General features: G+C 50.1%; 1 protein-coding gene and 1 long non-coding RNA gene across 2 annotated transcripts; one reads left to right on the top strand and one right to left on the bottom strand.

Annotated features, from left to right (window-relative positions):
- Positions 1 to 26: 26 nt before the first annotated feature.
- Positions 27 to 27,149, bottom strand: LOC128826679 (zinc finger protein 696-like). Its single transcript, XM_054010108.1, has 5 exons — positions 27,075 to 27,149; positions 8,443 to 9,419; positions 5,586 to 5,712; positions 2,512 to 2,625; positions 27 to 1,766 (listed from the first exon to the last, which is right to left on the bottom strand). Exons 1-5 carry the CDS (start codon positions 27,106 to 27,108, stop codon positions 1,420 to 1,422), a joined length of 1,599 nt encoding a protein of 532 aa, XP_053866083.1. The 5' UTR covers positions 27,109 to 27,149; the 3' UTR covers positions 27 to 1,419.
- LOC128826704 (uncharacterized) lies at positions 2,532 to 8,117 on the top strand. Its single transcript, XR_008442873.1, has 2 exons — positions 2,532 to 2,648; positions 6,776 to 8,117. It is a non-coding gene; the product is annotated as an uncharacterized LOC128826704 (long non-coding RNA).

Below are 27,149 nucleotides of genomic sequence, written 5' to 3'. Positions count from 1 at the left end.
ATGAGGATTCCCTTTTGAGACCTGTCAGCCAGCCAGTTTTTAATCCATTTAACAGGTGCCACCATGTTAATTTCGTACTGTTCTAGTTTCTTCATCAAAACGTTGTGTTCACAAGTCAAATGCCTCACAAAATTCTAAGCATACTACATCAACGCTATTACCTTTACCAACCAAACTTGTAATCACCTAAAAAAAAGATCTCAAGTTAGTTTGAGTGGATCTATTTTCTATAACCCATGCTATTGGCATTAATTCTATTAGTGATTGAGTTGGATATCTACCATTCTACTATTTTGCCTGGGATCAATGCCAGTCTCACAGGCCTACAATTACCCAGGGTGAACTCTTTACCGTTTTAAAATACTGGCACAACATTAGCTTTCTTCCAGGCCTTTGGAACTTCCCCAGTGTATTAAGCTTTTTCAAAAATCAGCATTAATGGGCTAGCAAGGTCCTCGGCCAGCTCTTTTAAAACTCCTAGATGCAAGTTATCCACATCTGCTGCTTTAAAAGAAGCTGCTGTTAACATTCTCCTTAGTCACTGTTGGAATAGAAAGTATTTCTCACCATCATATAACACGCATACATTATCTGGCATTTTCCCAAATGGAAAACAGAAAAATTTATTGAACACGTTTGCCTTTTCTACATTATTATTGTCAGCTCTACCATTTCCACCTAGTAATGGACAAATACCATTTTTAGGTTTCCTTTTGTTCTGAATATTCTTAAAATGTGTTTTATTGTCCTTAACTCAGCTGGCCGTAGATAATCTCCTTGTGTCCTTTTGCTTCCCTTAGCAATTTTCTACAATTCCTAGCGTCTAATTTATATTTCTTCCCATATGTTACGTACTGTATTTTTTTTATATCTGCTTTCGTTTCTCCTCTAAGCCAGGTTGTTGTTTTTTTCCCCATTGGTATAGCCTTCTTTCTTGCTTGGGAAATTTGGGCTTTTGGGGCATCTAGTACAATGTTCTTATACAACTCCAAAAGAGCATTCACAGTTTTCTGATTAAATGCTTTCTCCCAGCTCATTGACTCGTCACTGTTTTCAGCTTTGTGAAACAGGCCAATTTAAAGTACAAGTGTAGAAATAATTATACTGGTTTGGACATTATTCTGTTTGCACCTGACAAATGTAATCAAGTAATGATCACTGGCACCTAAGCAATGATCAATAAACCCAAGATGCTTCTCCTTAATAATAAAATAAAATAATAATAAAGACCTAGCTCTTGTCTAGTGCTTTTCATCACTAGACCTCAAAGTGTTTGACAAAGGTCAGTAATATTACCCCCATTTTACTGATAGGGAAACTGAGGCAGAGAGCAGGGCAGTGACTTGCCCAAGGTCAGCCAGGAATCTTTCTCCTCTGGTTTCCACCCCAATGCCCCCCCATTATATGATTCCCAAGCAATTAATCACCCCAGGAATGTGCTCCCTTTCCCCGAGCCCACAACTCACGGCTGACCCCACATGCCTCGAATGGCGTGTGATGCAGAACGCGTCTGGTGGGACAGGGTCCCCTGGGCCCAGGGCACGCGTCCCGGCTGGTTTCTATCCGGCGGGGTGTCTCTGATGCAACACCAGCTGTGACGCCCCCCACAGTCAGTGCACGGAGGGTGTTTCTCTCCGTGCAGCTCCAGAGGGGGCCCACTGTTTCGCTCGCTCTCCAGTTGGGATTCCCAGGTGAGGACTCTCGAGTTGGAGACACAATCCCGTCATCATCTGGGATAAAGAGGGCGTCTGGGCACGAGCCGTCCCCTGGGGGTGGGAGACAGGGAACCTCGGGAATAGGAACCGCACACAGGTGTGTCACCGACAACCACTGCTCCCAGGGCACGAACCCCAGAGCCGAACGCACAACATGCATCTGCCGAGGGGAGGAGCTGGGCAAGGACAGCTAGGAAAGGGAACAGTGAAGGGAAGGTGACAGAGGGGGGGGGCTGCAATGGTGTCTCTCTCTCTTTCGATCCCTAAGATCCTCTCTGGCTCAGTCACTAGCCACGGGGCCGGATGCAGGATTCTCCAGGGGAGGTTCTCTGGCCCGGGTGATTGAGGAGACCAGACTGGAAGGGCGTAATGGTCCCTTCTGGCCTCAGGACTCTACATTTATGTTTTGTTTTACGGTTCCAGAACTCTCTGGTACTCAGGTGGTGAATCCCCCGGGGCAGAAAGGGGCTGCTCAGAGCCAAGGCAAACACTGCACGTCTCCAGCCGAGACCTGCCTCCGCAGAGCTCACAAGAGGAGGCAGAGATGGCGGGGCACTCACGCCGCTTTCCCAGGGTCCCAACATTTCATTTCCCTCGGCCAGGGGGGAGGGAAATCACTCAGTGGTTTGAGCATTAGCCTGCTAAACCCAGGGTTGTGAGTTCAATCCTTGAAGGAGCTATTTGGGGCAAAAGTCTGTCTGGGGATTGGTCCTGCTTGGAGCAGGGGGGTGGACTAGGTGACCTCCTGAGGTCTCTTCCAACCCTGATATTCTAAATGCTTTATCTCATCCCTCACCTGTGTAGATGCCTCTCAGGATCTCTGGTTCCTCAAGGCCCCGGGAAGCTGGGACAAAGGGCTCCTCTCCTCGCTCCAGGCAGGAGATGATGTCAGGCTTGTGAACGGGAATCCCTGCTCATGGGGAAAGTCCACAGGTAAGGTCCTAGCCTGCCAAATGGCTCAGCAGTCATCGTTCCATTATTTTAACCCCAGCCACCCTTCCCGTGCCCACAAGGCTGTAGGATCCGCACAGCTGGGGAAATCATAGAATCATAGAATATCAGAGTTGGAAGGGACCTCAAGAGGTCATCTAGTCCAACCCCCTGCTCAAAGCAGGACCAATTCCCAGCTAAATCATCCCAGCCAGGGCTTTGTCAAGCCGGGCCTTAAAAACCTCCAAGGAAGGAGACTCCACCACCTCCCTAGGTAACGCATTCCAGTGTTTCACCACCCTCCTAGTGAAATAGTTTTTCCTGATATCCAACCTGGACCTCCCCCACTGCAACTTGAGACCATTGCTCCTTGTTCTGTCATCTGCCACCACTGAGAACAGCCGAGCTCCATCCTCTTTGGAACCCCCCTTCAGGTAGTTGAAGGCTGCTATCAAATCCCCCCTCATTCTTCTCTTCTGGAGACTAAACAATCCCAGTTCTCTCAGCCTCTCCTCATAAGTCATGTGCTCCAGACCCCTAATCATTTTTGTTGCCCTCCGCTGGACTCTTTCCAATTTTTCCACATCCTTCTTGTAGTGTGGGGACCAAAACTGGACACAGTATTCCAGATGAGGCCTCACCAATGTCGAATAAAGGGGAACGATCACGTTCCTCGATCTGCTGGCAATGCCCCTACTTATACAGCCCAAAATGCCACGGAAGCCTTCTGGGGAGGCAAAGTGTCTGCGAGGGGAGTTGATGTGCCCCTGTTAAGACACCAGTGCCTCTGCTAAATGCCAGTGGACCCCCTATCGCCAACTCAGAGGTAAATCCAAGCCCTGCACTGGCGCTACTGTCCTTCCCCCTCTGGGGGCAAGTTACGATGGGGGGCCCACAAGCTAAAGGGGAGGACATGTGACCGCCCCACGAGTCTCCCCTGCCAAGTGACCCTCCCCCTGCACAGTCTGGGGCCGCCGTGTTCTCCCCGCCCCACGTTACCTGCGGGGAGGGACCCCGGGGGTTCTGTCCTTCTCTTCCTGTGCCTCCCCCCTCCCCCAGGCAAGTCCGACCCACCCTCCCTGGCAGCTGGGCAGGGAGCAGGACAGAGCCACGTCTGCCTGAGGGAGTCTGGCTGGAAGGCAGCCTGGGCTTGGCGGCCGGGGGGAGGGAGCGGGGCTCCGGCTCGCTTGGCCCCTGTCCCTGCAGCAGGGCCCGGAGGGAGGGCGGCCCCCTGTCACCCCAGTTGCCAGGGACAGGGGTGAAGGAACCAGAGTCCCCTCCCCCACCCCCGCAGCCGAGCCCAGGCAGGAAGTGGGCCGCCCTGCCTCCAAGCCAGGCTCCCTCAGGCAGATACGGCTGTCTTGCTCCCTGCCCAGCTGCCAGGGAGCGCAGCCAATTTAGCCAAAGGTGTGTGTGTGTGGGGGGGGGGGGGACGGGACACAGGGAGGGGAAGGTAGAGCCCCTCTCCCTCCTCACCCCTGGCTGGCCAATCTGGGAGGGCACTTGACCTCCCCTTGCCCCCCCATGCATCACCGCTGGGGGGCCCCTGGAATCGAGAGCCAACCTGGCTGCACGACAGGGTTAACCCAGAGCGATCAGCTCTGTTAGCGCCACAGTTTGTACACTGCCTCCCTGTAGCAGGGACCCTCATTCACGCGGTATAAAGAGACACAGGCCAGGAGTGCAGGGACCCCCCAACCCTAGACTGGAGGCTGAGACAGAGGCAAGTCAGACCGGAGAAAAGGGGATCTCAGAGTTAAACAGGCCCCAGGTGCTCAGGGCTGTTCCCTGCAGGAATTAACCAGAATTCCCCCATCCATCCATCCATCCATCCCAGAGTGAGCGCTTTCCCTCCGACTCACAGCTTTACATCGCAACCCTAAACATTCTCCTTGGGTTTCCATGGCAGCCATTGCCCACTGGGATGTTCAGAAACCCTTTCCTTTGTGACTGGCCCCTGTCCGAGGGCCAGGGTATCCCCACCCCACCCTGAGAGGCTTTATGACTCTGGCACAGAGCAAGTGTTTCTCCCCTAGCTCCCCGCCCCGCCCCACCCCAAAACACAGCTAGAGACTTTCTGAATACGGGCAGTAGGCAAGACATCCAGAAGCCTCCTCTTCCGAGCACAACGCTGTGCTCTGGGGACACGTACTGGAGATCCTAATGACTGTAATCCACCCTCAAGCTCCACGGCTTCAGCCAGGCACCTGAAGGGGTCAGGAAGGATTTCCCCCCCCCCACTGATGCTCAATTATAATCTAGAGAATTTTTCCATCTTCTCTGAAGCATCCGAGTTTTGGCCAGAGCAAGAGACAGGATCTTGGTTGGGGTGGGCTGGTGGTTTGAGGTGGTGCAGAGAATCCTTTCTCTACATGCCCGGCTGGTCCCTCACTCAGACACTTGGGGTCATGCTGGATTTGGGGTTGGGAAGGAATCTTCCCCTTGGTCAGATTGGCAGGGACCGTGGGGGGGTTTTCACCTTCCGCTGCAGCATGGGACAAGGGTCGCCTGCTCGGATCCCCCCTAACCAATTCCCTGCCATTGCAGGGGCCTCAGGTGCTGGTGACGCCTGGATCTCTCCTGTTCTCTGCCTTTGATTCACAATAGTGGAGTGGCTCAAGGGCTTTGGTTTAACTGAAGTCACAGGGTTCAAAATCGGGGTATTGGGGTGACATGTCAGGGCCTATGACACACAGGAAGTCAGACTGGACGAGCTAATGAACCCATCTGCCCTTAAACGCTACGAACCCAGGAAAGCTGGCCTGTCCCGTCTCCTGCTGGCGTGGCTCTGGGAGCGGGGGCAACAGCTTCTCACACAGATTCTGGGGACTACAGAAGCTGAGCCCTAGGGAGTCTAAGGGATGACGAGAAACCTTGAGCCACGGCCTAGACTCCCAGTCCCCCCAGCTTCTAATACATGGGGAGAAGCAAATCCCTTACCCAGAGAGGCCACGTTCCCATAGTTCTCCATCATCGTGTCCCGGTAGAGCTCCCGCTGCCTCTCGCCCAGAAGGGCCCACTCTGCCGCTGTGAAGTGCACCGCCACGTCCGCAAACGTCACTGGCACCTGGAACAACAAACGCCCCCTTCTCAGTGCCTGCCTCTCCCGGGCCTGCCCGGTGCTCGTCCACGCACGGAGCAGCAGGGCCTTGCACTGCGTGTTCTGTGCACCTTTGCCTTCTGTTGAGAGGGAAAAGGCAAGAGGCAGTGATGCCTTTGTGGCTCTGGCCTTGGAGTCAAGGCGCCGGGGGCTCCTGCTGGCCTGCTGCCTGGTATCCAATCTCTGACAGCAGCTTGGAAGAAGGTGTCCCAAACCCTACAGGAGGCAGCTATGGGAGCCTTCTCCCCCAGTAGTTAGAGGGCAGTTCATGCCCTGAGCCAGGAGGATTCTGGCCCTGTCCAAACCCTGGTTTGGGTTTAAATATTTATTATTGTAAGTGGACAAGACAGGCAGAGAAACGGTTCTACCGCAACAGAGAAAGTTGCCTTTCAAAGGGCTTAGACTATTCCGGCTCTTATTCCAGAATAAGCATCCCTTATTCCAAATTAGTTTAATTCACTTTTGGATGAAGCTAATTCGGAATAAAGCACATTTATTCCAGAATAAGAGCATCCACATGTCAAGTGAATCTGAGATAGTTAATCCATTTAAATTCACACCCTACTGTATTCTGGATTAACATTTATGTGTAGACAAGCCCTAAGGCCCAGGAACGGATTGTACCACTTGGGGAAGGAGAGTGTGTGACAGTCTGTACCACTACGTTCACCCCTTTTACAGGACTATGACAAATTCTGTACAAAGTATGCCTTGTGAGGTATCATTTGAAAACTCATAATTTGCTGACCATTATTGTCCTGGTAAAATATGTGGGTATATACAGTTATAAGATTCTACTATATGATGTTACTAAGACATGTTCGAAGTCTGGGGAACAGTCACAAACCAGTTCCCCGGAGAGAAAAGGCTAGCCGACAGTTCAGCCAGGCATCAACAAAATCAAATAGAGCATCACCTGGTAAAGTCGCCATTCTTTGGCAGGAAAGAGGGTGTGGGGGAAAAATCTACATCTTGATAAAGAAACAGCTGGGGGTTCCCATCCACACTGACTTTCTGTTCTGAACCTCAGCTGGAGATGATTCTCAAAGAAGAGAATGAACTATAAGGGAGAGCAGATGCCCCAAATTATTCCTCCCTTTCTCTCTACCCATGGCATCCACAACATCTGGAGAACAAAGGAAACAGCTTTGGACTGGAGGAGGGATCCCGACGGGAAGAAATGCAGCGAGTACGACTGCTGTAACCTGCTGAGAGAGACTGCTTTAAATTCACTTGTTTAATTAGGCATTACACCGCTACCCCGATATAACGCGGTCCTCGGGAGACAAAAAAATCTCACTGTGTTATAGGTGAGACCGTGTTATATCAAATTTGCTTTGCCCCCCCACCCCGTTCCTTGTTCCCTGACCACCCCCTCCAGAGACCCCCCCTCCCTATTCACCCCCAGGACCTCACCCCCTACCCAAACCCCCTGTCCCCTGACTGCTCCGCCCCCATCCACCCCCCGCCCCTGCTCCCTGACAGGCACTCACCGGCAGCGGTGGGAAGCAGAGCGGCGGAGCCCCAGTCTGCTCCACCCTGCCAGCTCCCAGCCACGATGCTCCGCTTCCCGCCGTCGGTGAGTGCGGGGAGGTTGGGGAAAGGACGCCCCCTGCACTCACCTGCGGCGGGAAGAGGAGCGAGGTGGCCCTAGCCCGCTCCACTTTGCCAGCTCCCAGCCACGACGCTCCGCTTCCCGCCGTCGGTGAGTGCGGGGAGGTTGGGGAAAGGACGCCCCCCGCACTCACCGGCAGCGGGAAGCAGAGCGCTGCGGCTGGGAGCTGGCAGAGTGGAGCGGGCTGGGGCCGGGCTGCTCCACTTCCACCACTGCTGGCGAGTGCAGGAGGGATCCCTTCCCCCAAGTTCCCTCCCCCGAGCGACATGGCTGGGGTCGGGGACAGGGAAGCAGAGCGGGTTGCTCCCGGCCCCCTGCTAATCCCCCGGGCCACTCTGGGACTGCGGAGTCCCCAAAAGTGCCCTCCCAAAGCTCCTGCTCCCCAGACCCTGGGCGGGGGGGGGGAGGAAAGCCCCTGACTGCCCCCAAGACCCTTTGCCCCTTATGAAACCCCTTGGCCCCGGCCTGGTCCAGCACCCTTAACAGCGTGTCACAGCTTTACCGCGTTATATGCGAACTGGCGTTATATCGGGTCGTGTTATATCGGTGTAGTTGTGCTTTTCTTTTCTTTTCTTGTAACCAATTCTGACTTTTATGCCTCATTACTTATATTCCCTGAAAATCTTTTTGCAGTTAACAAACTTGTTTATTGTTTTATCTAAAACAGTGTGTTCCAACTGAGGTGTTTGGGAAACTCCATGTGGGATAGCAGGATTTGTGCATATCATTTTCTATTAATAAAATGACGGGCTTTGTATGAGCTTGTATTGTCCAGGAGAGGGCTGGGCAGTCCAAGACAGACATTTCTGGGGACAGTCCAGGACTGGGAGTTTGCTGGTGTTGTTCAGCAGTGTAGATCAAAAGCGGCTAGCTGCAGCACTCAGACACTATAACTGGGAGGAACGTACATGCTGCAGGCTGTGGGTGAGCAGACCAGGAGTGCTAGCTCTCAAACAGTGTAAAAGGCACCCCAGGTTGGAGAACTGAAGTAACACAGCTGTTCATCAGTCCAGATTGTACCCTGGGTAATGTCACAGAGTGTCCCTGTATCCCGCCCCTGCCCCGGCAGCCGGGGTACTCACCTTCCTGCAGTGTCGAATGAGGTCTGTGCCGTGGCTGAATCCTTTCCCACACCCCGGGCAACGGAAGGCGCTCTCCCCCATGTGGACCCTCCGGTGCGCGATCAGGTGCGAGTTCTGCCGGAAGCGCCTCCCGCACTCAGCGCATTGATGGGGTTTCTCTCCAGTGTGCACTCTGCGATGGGCATGGAGGGAGGAGCTGTGCCGGAACCGCTTCCCACACTCGGCGCATGCGTGGGACTTCTCTCCAGTGTGGATCCACTGGTGGGTGGCGAAGGCGGAGTGGCCAGCAAAGGTTTTCCCGCATTCAGTGCACTGGTAGGGTCTCTCTCCAGTGTGAACCCGCTGGTGGGTGATCAGGTGCGAGCTCTGCCGGAATCTCCTCCCACACTCAGCGCACTGATGGGGTTTCTCTCCCATGTGCACTCTCCGGTGCGTGTTAAGGGAAGAGCTGTGCCGGAATCTCCTCCCGCACTCAGCGCATTGATGGGGCTTCTCTCCTGTGTGGACTCTCCGGTGCGTGATCAGGTGGGAGCTGTGCCGGAAGCTCTTCCCGCACTCAAGACACTGGTGGGGCCTCTCTCCCGTGTGCACTCTCTGGTGCGTATTGAGGGAGGACCTGTGCTTGAACCTCTTCCCACATTCGGCGCACTGATGGGGCGTCTCTCCTGTATGGACTCTCCAGTGCGTAATAAGGTGTGAGCTGTGCCCAAAACTTTTCCCACATTGAGGACACTGATGGGGCTTCTCTCTGGGTTGGCTCTTTGGCTGGCCCCAGTCAGATTTACTCTGTCTCTTCCCTACAGTGTCTCCCTGCTGCCACTGTGTCCTGCTCGGACTCCCAGAGGAATCCTCTTTGCCAGGACCCTGGGAATCACGCTCTCTGAACGTGTCCGTTAATGCCATGAGAGATTCCACCGTCTTAGGAGCGTTCTGAGCTAGCCCGGCCTCCTCATTGTCAGCTCCCATCCCATTCTCATCTGCAAGAAAAACAGAATCCAGACACAAGTCATTCCCTGGGCTTTGGAGACAGACACATTTGGGAAAGGTTTGCAACCAATAAATCACTAATCATGAGAGTTTAAACCGAAGCGGTGAATCTCTCAATCCTTAATTGGATGGAAGAGCGTACAGGGAGGGGATAGTACAAAGACAGAAAGCAACTTAACACTAGGAAGGGGCCTGGGGAGCAGCTGTCGGGGCTCCTACTCTCTGCCTCTTCATTTGAAGGCTTTTAAAAAAAATAATTCTCAAATCGTGGCACTAATGGCCCCCTCCACGCAAAGGACCATTCCTTACCTTGCCGTAACTACGGCTCTTTGAGATGCTGTTGTCAATGTGGGTTCGAGTGTAGGTGTGCAGGAGATGAGACTTGAGCAGCCGTGTCCGTCAGGGCCATGCACGCACCATGCACTTCCTCGCGCTCCAATCTGAGAGCTCCATAAAGCGTGGCAAGGCGGCAACCGTCCCTTAGTTCCCTAATTCAGAATCCTGTAGGCGGAGGGCTCCAAACAAGCAGGGATGGAGGGTGGGTCATGTGATCCACACTGATAACATCCCAGAGAACCAGTTACCGTAGGGTAAGTGACTGTTCTCACTGCTTCAAATACACATCAGTGTGGATCCCGCTGTAGGTGGCTGGCAAGCAGCGTTCCGTCTGGAAGGCAGCTGATCTAGCCCAACAGAGATTGTAGCACTGTTCTCCAGTCCTTGGCATCTGACCCACAGCTAGGTCAAGAGCACAGTGCTTAACGAAGCTCAGGTAGTTACCCCGTGTCACTGCTTTGCAGATTTCAGATACAAGCAGGTGATGTGGCTTGTGCTGCGGTGGAGTAAGCCTCAGAGAGGCCCATCAGCCATCCGGCAATACATCGAGATGCACTGCATGATCCATGGGGATATCCTCTGGAGCCTGCCCTCTCCAAGCACCAGAGATGGCTATGAAGAGACAAGGAGATGGATGGTTTTGTTCTGTCAGTGTAGTGCCCCTGAAGTGTCTAGAGAGTGGGTTTGGGAAAGGACACACAGGAGCCGCCAGACTCGTTCAGATGAAATGTTAAGACTACATTGGGGATAAACTTCAGATGAGGTCTCGGCTTCACCTGATCCTTGTGACAGGCTGTGTGAGGAGGGTAAGCCATGAGAGCGTGAAGTTCACCGATGCTTCTAGCCAATGTAAAGGTGTGACAGAACGTACCCCTGTATTCATACCCTACATACTATTGTAATAAACTTTGCACAAAGTATGCCTTGTAAGGTATCATTTGAAAACTTGTAATTTTCTGGTCAGTATCATCTTGATAAAAAGTGTGTGGGAACATTGTAGGTGACGTTATAAGATTCCACTGTGTGGTGTTAACAACACATGTTCCAAACCCACATCCCTGCCCAAAATGAGATTGGCAAACTGGTCTGTCTCAAACAAAGGAACAGGTGCTCTGCTTAATTTGCATTTAAGCAGGAAGGGAAACAAAGAAAGCTCAAATAGGAGAAAAAATGCAGCAGGGAACATCCTTCCACATAGATTCTTTCACTCCTGGTCTATGTGCGGATGTGTGCCACCAGTAGAAACAGAAAACCTTGATATATATTTTTGAAAAAATTACCAATAGGGATAATTATTCCAGCCAGGACAGGTTAGGCATTTTAGAACTCACTACTCAAAGAATTAGATTTAAGCATTAGAGAGAAATAAAATTATGAAATGCACAGACCAATCAAAAAACTAAAAAACAGCACCTTGAAAGAATCAAATTACACAGAATATATGTGCATTGAAGGAAGTACCAAGAAGTAACAACAACACAAGTATGTGTTGGGAGGTGAGTGTGAAAGAGAGAGCATGTGTGTGTGTGTGTGTGTGTGTGTGTGTGAGAGAGAGAGAGAGTGGGGCACCTGGCATTGGCCACTGTCGGTAGACAGGATACTGGGCTCGATGGACTTTTGGTCTGACCCAGTACGGCCATCCTTATGTTCTTGTTCTTATGTCAGAGACAGAGAATGTGTGTGTGAGAGAGACAGAGTTTGTGTGTGAGTGAGACAGACAGAGATTGTGTGAGTGAGAGACAGTGTGTGGGTCAGACTGTATGTGAGAGAGTGTGTGTGTGACACAGACTCAGTGTGTGTGTGTGTGACAGAAAGTGTGTGTGTGTGACACAGACTCAGTGTGTGTGTGTGAGTGTGTGTGAGAGAGAGAGAGAGAGTGTGTGTGTGACAGAGACAGTGTGTGTGAGTGTGTGTGTGTGTGAGAGAGAGAGAGACAGTGCGTGTGTGTGTGACAGAGACAGTGTGTGTGAGTGTGTGTGTGTGTGTGTGAGAGAGACAGTGTGTGTGTGTGTGACAGAGACAGTGTGTGTGAGTGTGTGTGTGTGTGTGAGAGAGACAGTGTGTGTGTGTGAGAGAGACAGTGTGTGTGAGTGTGTGTGTGTGTGTGTGTGTGTGTGTGTGTGTGTGTGTGTGAGAGAGAGAGACAGTGTGTGTGAGTGTGTGTGTGTGTGAGAGAGAGAGAGACAGTGTGTGTGAGTGTGTGTGTGTGAGAGAGAGAGAGACAGTGTGTGTGTGTGACAGAGACAGTGTGTCTGTGTGTGCTGGCTGCTGGGAAGTCTATGAGAGACTGTGCACTGTGTCTATAAGCACAGAGACACTCACCAGAAGGCTAGTTCAGACCACAGCAGCTCCGTCCTGCTCCTGAGTCCTGTCCCTCCTCCCCCGCTCTGCGGAGATGGGGTACATAGGCAGAGGAAGGGGAACACCCTGACATCAGCGCCTCCCTCCCTCCCCCCGCTCTGCACAGCCAGCAAGAGGGTCCTTGGGATCAGCTGGCCAGGGCTCCAAGGCAGAGGGCAGGAGCAGCGCAGATGCAGAGCAGCGGGGGGAAGGGCACCTGACCACACATGCCAGATGTGCGCGGCTCTGCTAATCAGTGTGAGGCACTTGATTGATTCTTGGGCAGCTGCGCAGCTTACAGGGAACACTGCTCCTGGTGCCCAGCTGGAAATGACTCTCAAGAGAGGGGCTGAAACTATAAAAAAGGAGGGGCAAATACCCCAAGCCCCCCCCCCTTCTCTCTCCCTTCCCATCATACTCAATGCACCTGGAACAACAAAGGAAGCCTTGGTTGGAGTCTGGGGGAGGGGTTCTAACCTGCAGAATTTGGTCGGTAAGATTGCTGACAGCGTATGGTGAGAAACGGCTTGAATCTGATCGTTGGTTAAATTAGATATTAGTAAACATTTTCTCTTTGTTTTTCTTATAACCATTTCTGACTTTTATGCCTCATTACTTATATTCTTTGTAGTTAATAAACTTGTTTTGTCATTTTATCTATTCCAGAGTGTTTAAATTGAAGTGTCTGGGAATCTGCATTTGGGGTGGCAAGTTATGCGCATATTATTTCTATTAAAGAAATGGCAGACTTAATATAATTTGTATTGTCCAGGAGAAGGCAGGGCGCTACATGACATACATTTCTGGGGGAAAATTTACAACTGGGTGTGTGTTGGGGGGTCACCTTACAGTATAACCAAGGCTGGCGAGAACCAGGGTGTGGCTTGCATGCTGGAAGGCTGTTTGGGGGCAGCCCAGGTGGGGGCTACTTCAGCAAAGCACTGTGAGACACACAACATTACTGGGCCGGAGTGACACAGCTGTTTATTAGTCTGGACTGTTTGCAGGTATGGCACAGAAGACAAGATCTGGCTAGACATTTGTCAGTTTTTTTGCCAGAAAAAGTGACTTCAACAATTTTATTTATGCTAAAACATGTCAATTTCAATTCAGTGTCCCATGGGAAAGAATTTCAATTTTTTTTTTTCCATTTCTGAACATTTGTTTTGGGATTTTTTTTTTTTTTTTTCACTTTTACATTATTTCACATCCACATACAGAAGTAGTGCATAATCAAAATGTCTCCTCTTTGTGTTGGAATTCAATAGTTTTACTCTTTGACACAAATCCAATGTGGCATGGGACACAGCTAAGAGCGCCTATCTCAGGTCAGACTACTGGAATACGGGGCATAGACCCCACACTGGTGAATACTCTATCATAAGATTTCACCAAGCCAGTAACAAATGTCTGCTTCCAAATACTCTACTAGTTATTATGGAGCCACAGACAGTCCCCTCTAGTCCTCATGCACTACCGAGACAAACCAGACTTCTGTGATAAATTATGATTAAAACCAGAAATCACAGGTATTAGATTCTTCCAGTTCCAAAAAGCCAGACACTCACCCCCGGTCAAAATATATTTCAGATCTTACCCAAAAACCATGCTAATAGCCAATCCTTTAGTAAATTAAAAACTAAATGTTTATTAATATAATAAAAGAAGAGAGTTATTAAAAGGTTCGAATGAATCATATACATTACAGTTGATTTCAGAGTTGGTAGATCAGGATCATAGCAGTGATGTTAAATCTGCTAGCTTGCAGTAAGTCTCTCCTGATCACCCAAAAGATTGGGGATTCTCAGTCCATTGTTCAAAGCTTCCCTTTGTTAGAAAGCATAGTCCAGAGATATGGAGCAGAAAAAAGTTTTCATTTATACCTTCAGCGCATGCGCATGGAAAGTTACTGTCTCCAACAGGGAGTCATGGATCCCATGTCCTATGTGCCCTGCTGAGACACTGGCCTTCATCATCCATGTGCTCTCTGAGACCTCCTCAGGAGGGGCCCATTGGAAGAGTGGATTCTCCTTGATGGCTCGCCAACCAGGACTGGCTGGTCTTGAAGTAAATCTGTCTTGTGGGTGTTACCCCGGAACACAACATGTTTGAGATACAAACACATAGCAAAGATTCATAATATCACATACAATGATAATACACTCATATAAACAGGGTAATAATACTTAGCAGACTATAACATTCCCATTGATACCTTACAAGGCATACTTTGTACAAGATCTATTGCAGTTGTGTTGGGTTTGTGTCTAAGCGTAAAACTATTTCGTTACAACACAACCAGGAGGCCTTTTGATTTTAAAAAGATACAACATTTCAAGCAGTAATAAGGAGGAGTTGCCCGTAACCATTTAAAAAATAAAATTAAAATAAGAAGAATATTTCAATTATATGATGTCATAATATGACAGCAACATAACTAATCTATGTTGACATCATACTGAGCAATAAAAACCACTGCGTCCCTGGAACAAAAGTATGAGAGAACTAATAGGGAACAAGTATTTGATAATGGGCTCTTACAATCTGGCAGAGAAAGATAGGGGACAACTTTCTGATTCAGGAAACAACTAGGGAGTCATCCATTTTGGATCTGGTTTTGACCAACAGGGATGAATTAGTTGTGAACGCGAAGGTGGTCGGGAACTTGGGAGGAAGTGATCATGATCTGATAGAATTCACGATCCTAAGGAAAGGAAGCCATGGAAACAGGGATACTGGACTTCAGAAAGGCAGATTTCAACCAACTCAAGAGAAATAGGAAAGATCAATTAGGAAAAAAGGAGTCAAAGGGGGGGCTGGCAGTTCCTAAAAGATGTAATACTGAAGGCTCAACAGCAAGCTATTCCAATGCAAAGGAAAGATAAGAAGAGCCACAGGAAACCAATGTGGCTGCACAAGGAGCTTTTTAGCTATCTAAAATCCCAAAGGGATGCTTACAGGAAATGGAGGGGCATGTCACCAAGGAAGTATATATGGGAACTCATGGATGACAGGCGAGGTCCTGAAAACAGGAGAAGGACTAAGGTGGTTCCTATCTTTAAAAAGGGGGGAAAGGAGAGGCCGGGGAACTACAGACCAGCCAGCCTGACCGCAATACCTGGGAAACTACTAGAGCAATGGATAAAATATTCCATTTGCAAATACCTGGAGGCTGGAGGGGTGATGACTAGCAGCCAGCATGGATTTACTAAGAACAAATCATGTCAAACCAGCTTAATTTCCTTCTTTGACAGGGTAACTGGTTTGGTGGACATGGGGAATGCAGTGGATATAATATACCTGGACTTTAGCAAGGCTTTTGATGCAGTCCCACATGACATTCTGATAAGTAAGCTGGAGAAATGCAGGCTCAGTAGAACTATCATTAAGTTAACACATAATTGGTTAAACAATCACAAACAAAGAATAACTATTACTGGAATAATATCAGACTGAAAGGGGGAAGGGATAGCTCAGTGGTTTGAGCATTAGCCTGCTAAACCCAGGGTTGTGAGTTCAATCCTTGAGGGGGCCATTTAGAGATCTGGGGCAAAAATCTGTCTGGGGATTGGTCCTGCTTTGAGCAGGAGGTTAGACTAGATGACCTGCTGAGATCCCTTCCAACCCTGATATTCTATGAGGTCTCAAGCAGGGATCTGTTCTGGGCCTGATGTTGTTTAACATCTTTTTTAATGACCTGGATGTAGGACTAAAAAGCATATTGAAATCTGCAGATGACACAAAGCTAAGGGGAGTTGCAAACACTTTGGAGGATAGAGCTAAAATTCAAAGGGATCTTGATAAATTGGAAAACTGGGGTATAGACAACATAACGAAATTCAACAAAGACAGTTGTAAGGTGCTACGCTTAGGGAAGAAAAACCAAATGCACAAATACAGAATAGGGGATAACTGGTTTGACAGCAGCACAGCTGAGAAGGATCTGGGAGTTGAGATGGATCCCAACCTCAACGTGAGTCAGCAACGCGATGCTGTTGCAAAAAAAGCAAATGCAATTTTGGGTTGCATTAACAGAGGCATAGCCTGCAAGTCACGGGAGGGGATAGTATCTCTCTACTAGACGCTGGTTAGGCCTCAGCTGCAGTACTGTATCCAATTTTGGTCACCAATGTATAGAAAGGATGCAGAGAAACAAAGATGATCAGAGGGATGGAATGCAAGGCATATGAGCAAAGACTGAAGGAACTGGGTGTGTTTAGTCTTGAAAAGAGGAGATTGCGAGGGGACATGAGAGCGGTCTTCAAGTATTTGAAAGGCTGCAATAAAAAAGATGAAGAAAAATTCTTCTCTCTTACTAGAGGGCAGGACGAGGCAATGGGTTCAAACTACAGCCCAGCAGTTTTAGACTTAGGCTAGGTCTACACTACAGTTAGGTTGACGTAAGACAGTTTACATTGACCTAATTATGTCAGTGCCCAGACTACAGCCTTCTGCTGATGTAAGTGCCCTCCTCCACTGACATCATAACTTCACCCCCACGAGAGGCGTAAGGCTTATATCGGTGTAGTTTGGGCGATGCAGTGTCCGTGTAGACACTGCGTTACTTATATGGGCTGTTGGCTGTCATTCTTGTCAATTTCACGGCTCCAGCTGTGAAACTTCCTAACTATAAGAACCACAGGCGCTAACGTCTCCTGGCGCCGGTGGGTGCTCGCGCCCCGCCCCCATTCCAACCCCTTCTCCCAAAGTCCCCGCCCCCTCCTTGCCCCTATTGGACTCCTTCCCCAAATCCCCGCCCCGGCCCCGCCTCTTCCCGAGCGCACCGCATTCCTGCTCTTTCCCCCTCCCTCCCACAGCTTGTTACACCATGAAACAGCTGTTTCGTGGCGGCAAGCACTGGGAGGAGAAGCGTGGACGGCGCACTCAGGGAAGGAGGAGGAGGTGGAGGTGAGCTGGGACGGGGGCGGGGAGTCTAGCTGCCGGTGGGTGTGGAGCACCCACCAATTTTTCCCCAAGTGGGCTCCAGCCCCAGAGCACCCACGGAGTCGGCGCCTATGGTAAGAACAGTAGGACAACAGAACTGACTGCCTCGGAAAGTCGTGGAAGCTCCTTCACTGGAGGTTTTCAAAGAGAGGCTGGATAGCCACCTGTCTTGGATGGTTTAGACGTAAGAAATCCTGCATCTTGGCAGGGGGTTAGACTTGATGCCCCTTGCAGTACCTTCTAATCCTGATTCTATAACTAGGGCCTTTCCAAATTCACATCCATTTTGGTCAATTTCACAGACATAGGATTTAAAAAAAATCACAAATCTCATGATTTCAGATATTTAAATCTGAAATTTCACGGTGGTGTAATTATAGGGGTCCTGACCCAAAAAGGAGCTGCGGGGGCATCACAAGGTTATTAGAGGGGGGTTGCAGTACTGCTACCCTTACTTCTGCGCTGCTGCTGGCGGCGGCGCTGCCTTCAGGGCTGGGCAGCCAGAGAGCGGCGGCTGCTGGCTGGGAGCCCAGCTCTGAAGGCAGAACTCCTGCCAGCAGCAGCGCAGAAGTAAGGATGGCCTGGTATGGTATTGCCACCCTTCTGCGCTGCTGCCTTCAGAGCTGGGCCCTCGATCAGTAGCCACCACTCTCCGGCCACCCAGCTCTGCAGACAGCAGCGCAGAAGTAAGGGTCACCTGGTATGGTATTGCCACCCTTACTTCTGCACTGCTGCTGGCAATATCGTGACACCTCCTAAAACAACCTTGCAACCCCCCCCCCACCCCATTTTGGGTCAGCACCCCCAGTTTGAGAAACTGTCTCCCCTTTGAAAATCTGTGTGCTATAGGGTAAAAGCACACAAAAGACCAGATTTCACAGTCTGTGACGCGTTTTTCATGGCCGTGAATTTGGTAGGGCTCTATCTATAACACAATTCAAGGGGTGGAAGTTGAAGCTCGACAAATTCAGACTGGAAATAAGGTATAATTTTTTATCTTTTTTTTTTTTTTTTTAAACAGTGAGGATAGTTAGCCACGGGAACAATTCACCAAAGATCATGGTGGATTCTTCATCACTGGCAATTTTATAATCAAGATTGGATGTTGTTCTAAAAGAGCTGCTCTAGGAATTATTTGGGGAAGTTCTCTGGGCCATGTTATACAGGAGATCAGGATAAATGACAACAATGGTCCCTTCTGGCCTTCCCATCTATTAATCTAGGTCAGTAGCAATAGCACCACATTACTGTCGATAGGTCATGAAATCACGTCAAAATAATCAAAATATAAAAATGAAAAAACAAAATTAGAAATAAAATTTTAACATTCCAAAATGAAATTCTGAATTTTTCCAAAACACATTTTTTCCCCAAAGAGAATTTTTTTTTTTTAAACTTTTTGAACTGCCATTTTGAGGAATACATTCTCATGGACGTTTTCCTTGCTTTTCACAATTCTTGCACCAGTAGGGAGCAGTCGGTGTCCATGCCACTCAACCAACCAACATCCAGACTGGCAGATGCAATGATTTCAGATCTAGAGGCAATGTCTGACCATGACCCTGCAACAATATGTCCAGACAAACTGGAAGTGGGAAACTAAACACACATCTGGAGCAGGCCCGCTAGCCAGAATAGACTTGTCTGTTAAGGAGACATTAGAATCAGCGTGGCTTTGTCCTCTCTGATCTGCAATATCCCCTGGGGATCAGCAGAATCAGTGGGAAAGCGAGGCCTTGATTCCCTGGGAAGAAGAAGGTATTTTGTAACAAGTCCAAGCTCATGCCCCCACTGTTGCAAAAGGCCAGACATGCCGTGTTATCCTTGATGATGAACAGGTTTATTATGGGAATCCACCAACACTGCAATATCGGCTCTGTGATGGACCTCCATCACTGACCACTCGTGGTTGGGAATGAATCGTCTGCTTGGGAAATCTGCCAGATTGTTGCTGACTGCTGGGAGATAAAGTACATTGTAGATGTGTGGTCTGTTAGTATCAGCACTGTGGTATGGCACAGAACAGGCTGGAATGCCATGCAAGCTAAGAGCCGTGTCCTTTCCGGAGCAGGTCCCTTACATCTACAGGGGATTCAGTCAGGCTCCCCAACCAGTTCCTGAGGCATCCATGACTAGCATTACTGTCAGAGGGTGTATGTGTAGGAGAATGGCCTTCTTCAAACAATTCTGGGGTCTAACCATCAATTCAGGACATGTGGGGGAACAACTTTTGCTCATGCTGTGTTTAGTAGGAGAATAGACAGATCTCAGCCAGGCCTGCAATGGCCTCAAGTGAAGTCTGCCAAGCAGCATCACATCTATGCAGGCTGCCATATGTTCTCTTTCAAGTAAGACCCTAAGGAACCATATGTTGGATTTTAATTAAGTAATGCGATAGTTTTAATTAATTAATTAAGTAATTTCTTCTCTGTAAGACCAAGTACATTGGCCCAAAAGCCACAAACAAGAACTTTAAGTAATTGCTTTTGATGTTTTATACTAGTCCCTTTCAAACCAAACACTCGAAATAGCAAGGGCCTCACTTATAAAAGTGCCCTAAGACAAGTAAATCCTTACTCCTTGGAGAACTACTTAAAGTGCGATAAACATATTAGAGATACTAAAGAACTGATTGCTGATAAATAAATGTAATAGGAAATCTTAGTGATTTGTATTGTTCTCTACTATAACTGCTTGGCTTCAATGCTGTTTATATAAATAATTTGCAGGAGAGTCCGTTTTATTCATTACATGCCTAGAACCTCTGATATCTGAACTTAATCTATAAAACTATTGATTGCATATCTACGTGGTTCTTGGTGAATTAATGAACTTGTTGATTGGTTAAGAACAACTAAGTGTCCTGATTTGAAAAGTATCAGGGGGTAGCCGTGTTAGTCTGTATCTACAAAAACAACAAGGAGTCTGGTGGCACCTTAAAGACTAACAGATTTATTTGGGCATAAGCTTTCGTGAGTAAAAACCTCACTTCTTCGGATGCATAGCTATGCATCCGAAGAAGTGAGGTTTTTACTCACGAAAGCTTATGCCCAAATAAATCTGTTAGTCTTTAAGGTGCCACCAGACTCCTTGTTGTTTCTGATTTGAAAAGTACTGTACAAAGTAACTTTAGACCTGAGAAAAACCTGATGCTAAAAATTAGTAAACCCCAGACTCAATGAAAAGGGGTTATCATTATTAAATTCCATTAAAATATTGGCTATAATATTTATCAAATTGGCAAATCTAATTGGTTAGATTTCTACCTGCCACCTCGGCAAAGCCATAAAATTAGCCCCTTTCACATGTACTAGGTACTTCCTGTGAGCAGGAAGCATGAAGTACGCATCCTGTAAGTATTATTATAATTTGTTTGATGGTAGCACCTAGATACTGTAGTCATGGACCAAGACTACACTGTGATAGAGCCACGAACCAATCTTGAGCCTCAAAGGATGGGCTGATGAAGGCAAGTGTTACACCATCCCGAATCTTCTCTGGTCTAGGATAGGACGAAGACCTCCCCTTTCTTCTTCAGGATAAGAAAATACCAGCTTTTCCCCCTGTACTCCTGAGGTACTTCCTCTATGGCTTCTAGATAAACCAGGAGGCAGCTTGTTTTTTCCCCCCCAGTATTTTTATGGGATGGGTCCTTGAAGGACAGGGAAAGGGGCAGAGGTTGGAATTGGACAGGGTAGCCACAGGCAACTACGTCTGCAATCCGTCTGTTGCTATGACAGCCTAAACTCAATGGAATGGGGAAAAGTGACATCCAAAGGAGGGGTCAACTCTCCACTGGTGTGAATGTGGCACTCAACTCTCATTTCAAACCTGTTACCTGGTACCAAGTGTGGAGTGGCCAATGAGGGTGTCCTCCTGGGGTATCCCGGTCACTTCTGTGGTGGATATTTGGAGGGTCTATTCTCTGAGTAGGATGCCCTCTGCCAAGGCTACCCCAAGTATTTATAAGGTTTAAAGTTTGAGACTGGTGTGTAAATTTGTAGTGAGTGCAATGTGGCCCTCTAGTCCTTGAGGGAGTGAAGAGCATCATCTGCAAGCTCACTCAATAATTCATGGCCTCAAACAGCAGATCTTCAATTGTCTGCAGTACCCCTTTAGGGAGGCCCACAGCTTGCAACCACAAGGCTCTCCTGATGGTCCCAGCAGTGACCGTGGACCTAGCTGCTGTGTCTGATGTGTCTATAGTGACCTGGAGGGACAATCTGGCCTGAGCTGTCCTACCATAATAATATCATCCTTGAACTCCTGAGAAATTCAAGATAAATGGGGTGACCCTTTCCCAGCTTAGGTAGTTGTACTTTGCCAAGAAGGCTTGTGTCATAAATATAGAGGAAAGAGTAGCATAAAATCCCTCCTTGGCAGCTGTACTGAATTGCCTTACCTGTAAGGGATTAAACAGTTCAAATAACCTAGTTAGCACCTGACCAGAAGGACCAATAAGGAAAGAAGATACTTTCAAATCTGGGGGGGGGGGGGGGGGGGAAGAATTTGTTTGTTGTTCTCTTTGTTTTGTTCCGTCTCCGGACAGAGAGAGAAGCCAAACAGGTACAACATCTCCTGAAAATATACGTAGAATAATCCATCTAAAAATCACAGAAATTGTAAGTAGGGCAAGGAAATGCATTAGGTTATCTTTTGTTTTAGCTTCTAAATTTTTCCTATGCTACAGAGGTAGTTTTATTCCTGTTTTTGTAACTGTGAAGCTGAGCTAGAGAGGAATCCTCTGTGTTTTAAATCTTTTTATTACCCTGTAAAGTTACCTTCCATCCTGATTTTGCAGGTATGATTCTTTTACTTTTTTCTTTATAATAAAGTTCTTCTTTTAAGAACCTGATTGGTTTTCAGTGTCCTGAAGATAAAGTATCTGGTCTGTGCTCTCATTATTCTCAAGCCTCCCCAGGAAAGGGGGGTGAAGGGGCTTGCGGGGATATTTTGGGGGGATAGGGATTCCATGTGACCCTTCCCTGAATTTTTGTGCAAATCACTTGGTGGTGGCAGCAATACCATCCAAGGACAAGGAAAAGAATTTGTGCCTTGGGGAAGTTTTAACCTAAACTGGTAGAATATAATCTTAGGGGGTCTTTCATGCAGGTCCCCACATCTGTACCCCAGAGTTCAGAGTGTGGGGGGGAACCCCTGACAGCGTGGCAGTTTGAAATATGAAGATGGAGTGAGGCAGAGCTATGCTCCTTCCTCCCAAAACGGTCTAGCTGTTTTGGATCCTCATCTTGGGGGGTACTTTTTGTTTGTTTTGATTTTTCGCAAATAGCAGATACAACCGGTGAGCCTAGTGTTGGATGTAATAATCCTGATCTGGTACTAGCACCTGCTTCAGTTTTGACCAATGGGGTAATGTTAGGGCCTGCATATGTAACACGGCAGCATAGAGTGCTGTCCTAGGGGGAGAGACAGTCAACGAGAGGGCAGCTCAAGCCGGAGAGGGGGCTCGGAATCTGCCGTAGAATAGGCAGTGGGAAGGCAGTTCAAGAAGGAGGTAAAAAGAGACCGCACTGAGGCAAACAGGAGATTTCCTGAGGAAGCTGGGGAAAGGAAGTTGGACCATGAAAGGCAGTGTACAAGGAGCCTGGCCACGAGGGGCACAGAGCGTATGGCCAGTGAGGTGATCATTGAGACACTGACAGAGGGATACAGTTTGGGTGCCTGGGAAGGCCCTCCAGCTGAGAAGCAGGTGCATCTGTTGGAAAGAGATGCAGTCATCGTAGCATCAAAGTAATGGAGCATCAAAAGCCAGAGAGAGGAAAAGATGGGACAGCTGGGGTGAAGCTGGACTTTGCAGCCAGGAAGAGGAGTCATCAATTCCCTCTTGGGGTGACACAGCGTGTTGTGAAAAAAAACTTCTTTTACTGTGATGGTAATTTAAAGTTTATTATTTTCCTGAGCAAGTATTTGATGTTACTTTACATTATTTATATTATATTCTATTACCGTTCCTGCCAACTTTCTGGGATTTTTCAGTTGGACAGTTTAAAATTTAAGGTAACCTCCAGCATGTTGGTTTGCCTCTGCTCACCTCACAGTAGGCATAGACTAGCTGAGGCCCAGGTCACGGCATTGTGTGCATAAAGTACTATTTTGTGGCACCTCGTGGTGCCTTTCTGCTTGTTTGGCTGTGGGCAGGTGTTTGTCGCAGTGACTTTGTGACTTCTAGGATACTATCGTTAATCGGAAGAGTGACTCTGGCTGGTGTGGCCGAGCACAGGTTGTCAAACAGCATACGTGCCTTTTCCTCTACCACAGAGGTTTCTGTATCCAGGGTCTCTGCAATTCTGGAAAGCAGGCCCTGGAAAGCCCTGAAGTTGTCCAGAGCTGATGTTGGCAGAGATGACAGCTTCATCTGGACATGAAGAGAGGGTGCCCCCATTCAGATGCGCTCACCTCAACTCCCTGCTTCTGTTCTCCCAAGACAGATGATGGCAATCCGACTATCAGTGCACAGGGAAACCTTAATCTCCTCTTTCTAGAACCGCTCCCAGAGGCACGGGATGGGGGTGCCCAGCATGTCCATGGTGGCATGTTATCCAGAAATGGCTGGCTTGCTTGTGGCTGGCCAGTCCAGTGCCACCCATAGAGAGGTTGGAGGGACAAGCTTCTAGACCATTCTATAGTCTTCCCTTGTTTTCAGAGGGAAGGGTTCTCTGCTAGGGATCAGCATGAACGAGTGCCCTGGAGATAGGGATGATGAAGAAATGTCCTCAATGATTGGTGCCAACTTGTACGGCGATTTCGTGCTGTGATGGGAGCATGCATTGGTGCCAATCGAGGCAGTGGTACCTGGGACATCGTCAGTACTGGTTCCTCTAATAAGGAGTCCGCAGGTTCCATTCACAACTGTGTTGCTGACATTAGTACCAGTCCTATGGATGGTGTTAAGATCAGTACTGGGACATGTTTCTCCAGAGCCAAGCTTATGATTGAGAGAGGTTCACCAGCCTTTGCAACTGTAGAGAGCCTAGTAGTCTTCTCCCTGGAGGGCTGATCCTTGTCTCCACCTCTCCTTATGGAAGGACGCTGAGTGGTTCCTGGATCCGGGTCTGCCTCGGTGTTCCGACTTCCCTCATCTCTTGGTGCTGGATTTGAAACCAGGGTCACAAATGCAGAGGTCACTAGTGCTGAGTCTTTCTCTGGTATCAACTTCTTGTCCACACTGGTTTTAGCAGTGGTGTGCCAGATAGTATGAGCACTAGCGGAGGATGACTTCATGGGAGCCTGGTTCTATCTAGAGGAAGATCCTCTCTCTTTTGGAACCGAGGTGATCCACATGGATTTCTCCAGCAAGTAAAACTTGAAGCAGGTGTCATGGGATTTTTGTATTCAGACTGAGCACCGCCCAGGGATATGTATTTCCCTGAGGCAAAAAAGACAGGCTGTGGCTGTCAGCTAACAGGATGAGTCCCTCACAGGATGGACAGGCCTTGTAGCCCAAAGCCTGCAAGTCTGACGTTACATGTGGACAGGACGCAAAACAAAAAGGGATTTTTTCGTTTTGTTTTTAAAATAATCAGAAAGAAAGAGTAAAACAAAATTCAAATCGTTACCATAAGACAAAATACAGGATAGGTCTTGAACCGAAGAGAGCTCAGAGAAAAACTGTTACAGGATAGCAGGCGAACTCAACAGTTCTTTCTCGCTGCCACAGATGGGAAGAGGGAACTGAGGAACAATTGCAGCCCCTTTATCCTTTATGATCTCAGAAGTGCACAGTGCATGTGCAACCCCTACAGATGCTGCTGTCCAAGAGATTCCGAGCTCGCACACAGAGGCCGGTGCTGAGCGGATGTTCCAAGAGGCGCAGACTCAGCCCAGGGACCAGCACCACCCATGGGGTCGCGGGCAGGGAGCCCTGCGCCGCCCCTCGGTCACTGCACAGCCACTGCAGAGACCGCCAGTATCCCCCTGGGCCCTGTCCCGTGCCTGCCTACCTCCCACCCCTACACCTGGGCTGGGCCCCTTCCAGCCCCTATCCCTTCTGCCCCTACCCCATGCCTGGCCCTATCCCCACCTGCTTCTACCCTTGAGTCCCTGTCAACCCCTATCCCCACATGCCACCACCTGCCCCTAACCCCATCTCCTGCCTGCCCCTATCCATACCTGCTCCCACCCGAGCCCCTGCCAACCCCTATCCCCACATGCCACCACCTGCCCCTAACCCCATCTCCTGCCTGCCCCTATTCCCCACCTACTCCTACCCCATAGCCTCTGCCAGCCCCTATACCCTATCCCTATGTGCCCCTAATCCCACCCCTGCCAGCCCCTATCCCCACCTGCCTCTGCCCCTAACCTCATCTCCTGCCTGCCCCTATCCCCACCTACTCCTACCCCATAGCCCCTGCCAGCCCCTGTCCCCACGTGCCCCTAATCCCACCCCCTGCCCCTATCCCCACCTACTCCTACCCCATAGCCCCTGCCAGCCCCTATCCCCACCTGCCTCTGCCCTAATCCCACCCCCTGCCTGCCCCTATCCCCACCTACTCCTACCCCATAGTCCCTGCCAGCCCCTATCCCCACGTGCCCCTAATCCCACCCCCTGCCTGCCCCTATCCCCACCTACTCCTACCCCATAGTCCCTGCCAGCCCCTATCCCCTAGTGCCCCTAATCCCACCCCCTGCCTGCCCCTATCCCCACCTACTCCTACCCCATAGTCCCTGCCAGCCCCTATCCCCTAGTGCCCCTAATCCCACCCCCTGCCTGCCCCTATCCCCACCTACTCCTACCCCATAGTCCCTGCCAGCCCCTATCCCCTAGTGCCCCTAATCCCACCCCCTGCCTGCCCCTATCCCCACCTACTCCTACCCCATAGTCCCTGCCAGCCCCTATCCCCTAGTGCCCCTAATCCCACCCCCTGCCTGCCCCTATCCCCACCTACTCCTACCCCATAGCCCCTGCCAGCCCCTATCCCCACGTGCCCCTAATCCCACCCCTGCCTGCCCGTATCCCCACCTATTCCTACCCCATAGCCCCTGCCAGCCCCTATCCCCACGTGCCCCTAATCCCACCCCCTGCCTGCCCCTATCCCCACCTACTCCTACCCCATAGCCCCTGCCAGCCCCTATCCCCACGTGCCCCTAATCCCACCCCTGCCTGCCCCTATCCCCACCTACTCCTACCCCATAGCCCCTGCCAGCCCCTATCCCCACCTGCCTCTGCCCTAATCCCACCCCCTGCCTGCCCCTATCCCCACCTACTCCTACCCCATAGTCCCTGCCAGCCCCTATCCCCACGTGCCCCTAATCCCACCCCCTGCCTGCCCCTATCCCCACCTACTCCTACCCCATAGTCCCTGCCAGCCCCTATCCCCTAGTGCCCCTAATCCCACCCCCTGCCTGCCCCTATCCCCACCTACTCCTACCCCATAGTCCCTGCCAGCCCCTATCCCCTAGTGCCCCTAATCCCACCCCCTGCCTGCCCCTATCCCCACCTACTCCTACCCCATAGTCCCTGCCAGCCCCTATCCCCTAGTGCCCCTAATCCCACCCCCTGCCTGCCCCTATCCCCACCTACTCCTACCCCATAGCCCCTGCCAGCCCCTATCCCCACGTGCCCCTAATCCCACCCCTGCCTGCCCGTATCCCCACCTATTCCTACCCCATAGCCCCTGCCAGCCCCTATCCCCACGTGCCCCTAATCCCACCCCTGCCTGCCCGTATCCCCACCTATTCCTACCCCATAGCCCCTGCCAGCCCCTATCCCCACGTGCCCCTAATCCCACCCCTGCCTGCCCGTATCCCCACCTACTCCTACCCCATAGCCCCTGCCTGCCCCTATCCCCACGTGCCCCTAATCCCATCCCCTGCCTGCCCCTATCCCCACCTACTCCTACCCCATAGCCCCCGCCCGCCCCATCCACACCTGCTCCTGGGCCGCTACCTTGTCTCTACCCTCCCCCGGCCCCTCTGCCTGCCCCGCCCCTCCCCACCCCACGTCACTCCATCGCTGTGCGTGACGTCACGCTGCCGCGCACCGCAGCCCCCGGCCGCTCTCTCACCTGCGCGAGGGCCCGCGCGGGCGGCCGGCTCCATGCTGGGGGGCAGGGGGGCCTCCCCGCCTCGGCCCCAATTGC

This window comes from Malaclemys terrapin, chromosome 20 (assembly GCF_027887155.1).
Source record: "Malaclemys terrapin pileata isolate rMalTer1 chromosome 20, rMalTer1.hap1, whole genome shotgun sequence".
Taxonomy (NCBI): domain Eukaryota; kingdom Metazoa; phylum Chordata; order Testudines; family Emydidae; genus Malaclemys; species Malaclemys terrapin.
The sequence above is the reverse complement of the archived record's forward strand: the minus strand, read 5'-3'. Positions and strand labels throughout refer to the sequence as shown.